This window comes from Pteropus vampyrus, unplaced genomic scaffold, assembly GCF_000151845.1.
Source record: "Pteropus vampyrus isolate Shadow unplaced genomic scaffold, Pvam_2.0 Scaffold134, whole genome shotgun sequence".
In the NCBI taxonomy this organism is placed as follows: Eukaryota; Metazoa; Chordata; class Mammalia; order Chiroptera; family Pteropodidae; genus Pteropus; species Pteropus vampyrus.
Genome location: NW_011888915.1, coordinates 90,673 through 96,921, shown reverse-complemented (window position 1 = coordinate 96,921; position 6,249 = coordinate 90,673). Strand labels below are relative to the sequence as shown.

The 6,249-nt window shown below is 32.3% G+C and overlaps 2 protein-coding genes across 2 annotated transcripts in view; both read right to left on the bottom strand.

Moving 5' to 3' along the window:
* Positions 1 to 6,249, bottom strand: part of LOC105297013 (protocadherin beta-2) — an 87,838-nt gene that overhangs the window by 16,075 nt on the left and 65,514 nt on the right. The window lies entirely within an intron of this gene.
* LOC105297069 (cadherin-23-like) overlaps positions 1 to 6,249 on the bottom strand; it is a 16,622-nt gene that overhangs the window by 5,700 nt on the left and 4,673 nt on the right. The window contains exon 2 of the mRNA XM_023534909.1: positions 13 to 291. Within this exon, the coding sequence (XP_023390677.1) occupies positions 13 to 291 (279 nt within the window). The remainder of the gene's footprint in view (positions 1 to 12; positions 292 to 6,249) is intronic.

Below are 6,249 nucleotides of genomic sequence, written 5' to 3'. Positions count from 1 at the left end.
TATGTCTCTGACCCAAAGCTCAGCCCGAAAAAATTGCAAAGGATTTTCAAGTAACACCTGAAAATGCAATACACATGGCTCCGTGAAATCACAAAGTGCCTCCCGGTCCAATTGCTCATTTAAGAGCAAGTTGCCAGTCTGCTGATCCAACCACAGGTATGGTTTATAATCGTCAAAGATGACTCTGGCCCTCCGCGCAGCTAAGTCTTCCACACCTGAACCTACGTCTTTCACCACGTTGGCTATAAAGGAGCCGGTCTCTGTTTCTTCTGCTACAGAAAAGCGCCAGTTCTCTGAACACACCAAAGACCCTCCCAGGCAAACAAAGAAAATCAGCACTTGCCTTATCTGCTGAGGGCTTTTCTCTCTCCGCTCCATGGCTCTTTTATTCAAAGGTCTTCCTGCAGAAATGTTTTCAGCTCAATCTCAAACAGCTCTGGGAGTTGCTCCTATCAACCAGGACCTTTGAGAATCTATAGATTTGTAATCCTGTCGCGAGGGTGTCGTTGGCTGCCTAGCTATCTCTTGGAAGCCCCCTTTTCCCTCCCTGTTTCTCCAGCACTCTCAATTCCACCAGTCAATAGAAGCTAGGGCATCTGATGATTCAAAAATTTCCCCATCTTATCCTGCAGCGCCACCATGCGACTCTGCAGATTCTCAGGTTTTAAACAAAGTCAAATAAGTTTGCAAGAAAATATTATCTTGTTTGTTGATGAATTTTAACTGTATTTACTTCTATATTCTTATTTTCTGAGTTAGATTCTTTGCAATATGTGAGGCTATTACTATTCAGTCCTTAACACAATAAACCACAATTTGCTAGAGCTGTGGTGGATATAAAAAAACATATTTAAAATATAGCCTCAATCTCAAATAAATTATCATCTCTGTGAAGGCACTATATAAAGCAATTAAAAATAACCAAGAGGCCTCTTATGTAATTGACTTAGTGAGTAAGAGGTTCCCAGGAAAACTGGAAATGGGAACCAAAGGTCTTAATTGTCTCTAGCTGTCAGCAAATACTCTTTGAAAAGACAATAAGAATAAGGTCATGCAAGTCAGTGGAAATGCAAAATTATTGAAGGGTTTTAAATAGAAAAGCGACATGACCATGTTTTTATTTTTATTTTTTTGCATTTCTCTTATATCTAGTGAAGTTGAGTATCTTTTCATATAACTATTGGTCATTTGTATGTCTTTTGGGAAGAATTGTCTGTTCAGGTCCCCTGTTCATTGTCTAATTGGATCATTTATTTTTGTTATTAGTTTCAAGTCGACCGATGTTTTTATTTTTCAAAACATCCTGTTTCATTGTTGAGAATAAAGAGGAGTAAGACTAAATGCAACGGACTGATTAGAAGTTGCAACAAATGAACAAGACAAACAAAAACTCATAGACACATACAACAGTTTAGTGGTTACCAGAGGGAATGGAAAAGGGGGAGGTAGATAAGGGTAAAGGGAGTCAAATATATGGTGACAGAAGGAGATTGACTTTGGGAGGTGAACACGCAATGCAATATACAGGTGATGTATTATAGAATTGTATATTTGGAACCTATATAATTTTATTAACCAATGTCACCCAAAAAAGTTTAATAAAAAGTAAATTTAAAAAGGAAGTTGCAGTAATACAGTTAAGATATGATACAATTAAGATATGAAATACAGTTATATTAGGATGATAAAGATAAAATCTATTGCATGTGGTAATAGATTAGATATAGAGGAAATGGTGTAAGGAGTAAAAGTAAGAACTTTTTTACAGGTTTAAGGGACTGAGCAAATGTTGGTGCTATTAACTGATAAAGTAAATACAGGAAGAGGAGAAGAGGAAACAGGTATAGAGCTAGAGAAGATCTTTCATTTGAGGAAGGGAAAATTTTAACTTAAAACATGTTGAATTTGAAGTGTCCATAGAGTATCCATGTAAAAGTAATATAAATGATCTTTCATTACATAAATGAAGTTGAGGAAAGAAGTTTGGGCTGCAGAGATGAATTTGGAATTTATTGGTATAAATGGTGGTTGAAGCCTTTGAGAAAGAATGTAAGTCATAGATTAAGATAAGTGTGTATGAATTTGCAATTTCAGCTCTAAGAGACTACCATCTCCAGAAAGTGGCCGTGGTCATAGATGACTAGAGTAGAAGTGAATATCAGTAGAAATGAAGAAGTCTAGAAACATATACAGGCCAAATTCCTGTACTCAGAATTGTGGCAAGGGATGGAAAAAGGAAAATTATAAGAAGTTATATTTGAGAGATAAAATGTGTTTACACCAATTCTTTCCTATGATCTTGACTAATTTAAAACCAAACTGATACACAATTGATTTGATTCTCTCATTTAATGACTCTTGTGTGCAAAAACTATTTAGACATGACAGTTTGCTAATTTCTTTCAGTACATTGAAGATGTCTTACTTTCTTTTAGTTTCCATTGCTATTGTTGAGAAATTGTCAACATGGAACATAGCTATCAGTTTGATTGTTGTGTGTTTAAAGATTAAATGTCTTTTTCCCATGGCTGGCTGGCTTGCTTGCGCTCTCTCTCTCTCTCTCTCTCTCTCTCTCTCTCTTTCTTTCTTTCTTTCTTTTTTGTTAAAGATATCTTTGTCTTTGTCTTTCAAATTTTCACAATGTTTCTAGGCATGGTTATTTTTTATTTATCCTGCTAGATTTATTTGGGTCTCTTGAATCTGCATTGACATTTTCATAAATTCTGGAAAATTCCAGCCATTATTTTTTCAAATATTGCTTCTGAACAAATCTTTCTCATTGCTCCTCCTGGAATTCTAGTTAAATATGTTAAACCTTTTAACTCTGTCTTGTGTTTGTAACTATCTCCTCCATATTTTTCATCTTATTCTCTCTCTCTGAGTTGCATTCTAGATAAACTATATTCTGACCTATTTTTCACTCCATAAATTTTTTATTTGGTGAAATCTAATTTTCTATTAAAACTCTTATTCAGCTTTAAATTTTGATTATCATATTTTTCCATTCCAGGAGTTCTATTTGGTTCTAATCTTTCTAACCTTTCTAATCTTTCACATTTATTGTTTCTTGTTCCCTATACATCTTCAAGTATAGCTTTTATTTCAATTAAAGTGGTTAGCATATTACAGACTGTGCATGATAATTAAAATATTTAAAGTGTTTGAAAATTTATTTGTGTTCTGTTTTTTCTACTGGCTCTCATTAATGGTGCCATGTTTCCTTGTGTATGAAATTATCTTTGTGTTTAAGAACATATAAATTATGTGCATTAATAATTCTAGGCTTAGAATGAATAAACCTTTCACTGATGATCTGCATTCGATTCTATCAGGATCTGGGAGAACTGCTTGTCAATGACCACCTTAAATTAAGTTCATGCTAAAAATCAAGTTCAAAGCTGATATTTCCACACAAGGGCTCACTCATCCACTTCCAGTTTACTTTCACCCTAAAGGTGTTGATCTTAAGAGTCCATATTTATTAATGTGAGGGCTTTCTATAAACTTCTTACTTTGTTGGGCTTTGATTTCTTCCTTAATTGTCTGAACCTAGAGGTTCTCATTTCCCAGAATTCCAAATGTTCCTAGGGAAAAAATTAATTCAGGGCTCTCTGGATTACCTTTAAACATTAACTGTGACCTGACAATATATTAGTGTTTTATTAGCTAATTGTTTTCAGTCGTAGTGTTGGTCTACATAATTTATGTCATCCTTATTAAAAATGTAAAGTCTCAAGGATGTTATTATGTCTCAAAATTATAAGTAAACTCTTAGCTTTGAGGTTTGGGTAATTGATATTCTTGAGAGATTAAAGAAATAATATGTATTTTTTACCAATTTCAACTGATTGATACTAAATCAACTCTATAATGCTGCAATCAATTTAAACAATCTCTTAGAGATAATTTCTGTAATGGCCATTGGTTAGATCCCATTTTTCTCTAAAACTCTTATTCTCCTATGTATAAACACATCTCTTTTTTCCTAGATCTGTTTTTTCTTCTCTCCTTCTGAGATATTTATTGGATATTTGTACATTCTACAAATATATTATCTATTACATAGATATATGGCACTGTACTGGACTATCAGTCTCTTTCTTCCTTTTAATACTTTTGAGATTTACCCATGTGGTTGTATGTATACCTAGTTAGTCCTTTTGATCACTGCATAATATTCCTTCACAACCATGTCCCACATTTTATTTATCGATTGCTTTACTGATGGGATATGTGGGTGACCTCCTGTTTTTTGCTTTCCCAACATGAACATTCTCATGCACATCATTTGGTAAAGTGGGTAAGAGTTTTCTGGTTTATACACCCCAAAACAGAATTGCTAGATCATAGGATATGTACATACTAAATTTCACTAAATACTACTGAAAATCTCTCAAAGTGGGCTGCACATGTGACTTCCTATTGTTACATCTGATATTACCCAAATTTCCCATCTTTACTAATGTCATATAAACTGGGTATAAACTGGTGTCTTATTTTAATATGCATTTAATCAACTAATGAGGTTGAGCATCACTTCATGTTCTTTTCAGACTTTCTGTTTTACCTTTTTTTCTTTTTTTAATTTCCTTTCCCCCTGACCTAAAAAAATTCTACTGGCTCTCCTGACTTTATTTTTGCTGATCTGAAAGAGTTATTTGAATAATCTAAATACTAACCCTCTTCAGTTAAAATTCTGCAAGTAGTTTCTCTCTGTCATCTGCTAGCTTGTCTGTGCTATCATCTAGTTTTGAGGTCGTAATACTTTCCAATTTTTATCTTTATTGTTTATATTTTTTAAAGCCTTGTTTAAGAAATTCAAACCAATAGTAAGGTCATAAATATATTTTTACTTAGATTAATTACATTTGTTCCAATTAAAATATTTCAGATTTACCTCTTAGATCCATATGTTTATTATTTTTATATGGCCTGAGATAATTTTGTTTCTTTATATAGTGAGCCAATTTTCCCAATAACATTCGCTAAGTAATCAGTCTCCCTGCAAGCCCCAGTGATTTTGACACCTCCTCTATTATATCTGAGTTCTTTTATATAAAAGAATCTGACTCTGGATTTTATTCTATCTCGTAGTCTACAAGTCTGTTTCTTATTGTTCAAATAAAATATTCTGTTCTTATCTATTCTTATTCTTATGCATAAAAAGCATATGATTTCTTATGACATGAGGTATAAAGAGGGCCTAAATAGTCTTTTTCAGAATTTTATTGCTTAAATGTCTATTTAAATGTGATCCTCACAACTAGTGTCTATTGCAACACAAAATAAAACCAGTAAAAATTATGTGAAGCAAAAAAAAAGATTCCTAAGGAAATTGGAATTTGTTTCACCCATTTCACAGTGTCAAGTAAAATTCCATTTTACTGCATCAACTAATCCATAATAGTTAGTTTTATGAGTGAAATTACAGAAGTGTATGTGCACTCTAGCTCTATATCCACACTACATTCCAGTTATCAAAATCTCTCTTATAATCTTCCATTAACTGTCTACTTATAGATTGGAGACATAATTTGTAACATCATGAGGTATATATAAACTAAATACAGATCCATTCCTTTTTTGTAGATATTGGAGAGAGGCCATAAAATATTAAAAATTTTATATGTTTACTCTTAAATATCAATGGAAAAGTAAACCTAATTCTTTTCATTTACAGTTTGCATTTTCATTTTTGATTTCTTAACCTGTTTTTATCTATACTTTGCTGATGGAGGGTTATTTTACTCAGGATGATGCCATAAACTACATTCTAGTTAAGTAATGGACAATATAAAATAATAAAACTTAAACTAGCAAATATGGTATATTTAAAGAAAAACAAAACAGCAATATTAAGTCCCAGAATAGTATAAGATTCGTCCCCCCAAACAGCATATCAACAACAAAAAAAGAAAATTACTTAAATCAATGATTTCCAATGTGGTCACCTTTATTTTGTCATAAATTCTTGAAAAAAAAAACCCATATAACAAACAAACAAACAAATAAGATACCCTAGTACTGAATATGGAGAGGCAGCAGTTTTACCCTTTATAATAAAAAATTTCAAGAACAGTTAGATAAAATCCAATTATTTTCTACTTAGATTCAATAGCATTAAAATTTTTTGCTTTATTTATGATTTGATAACATGTCTAGAAGTAAATTACATATATTGTGGAATTCAATCTTAATACTTAAGTTTGTAACTGCAATTAATAATACTGTCTTGCATTACAGTGCCAT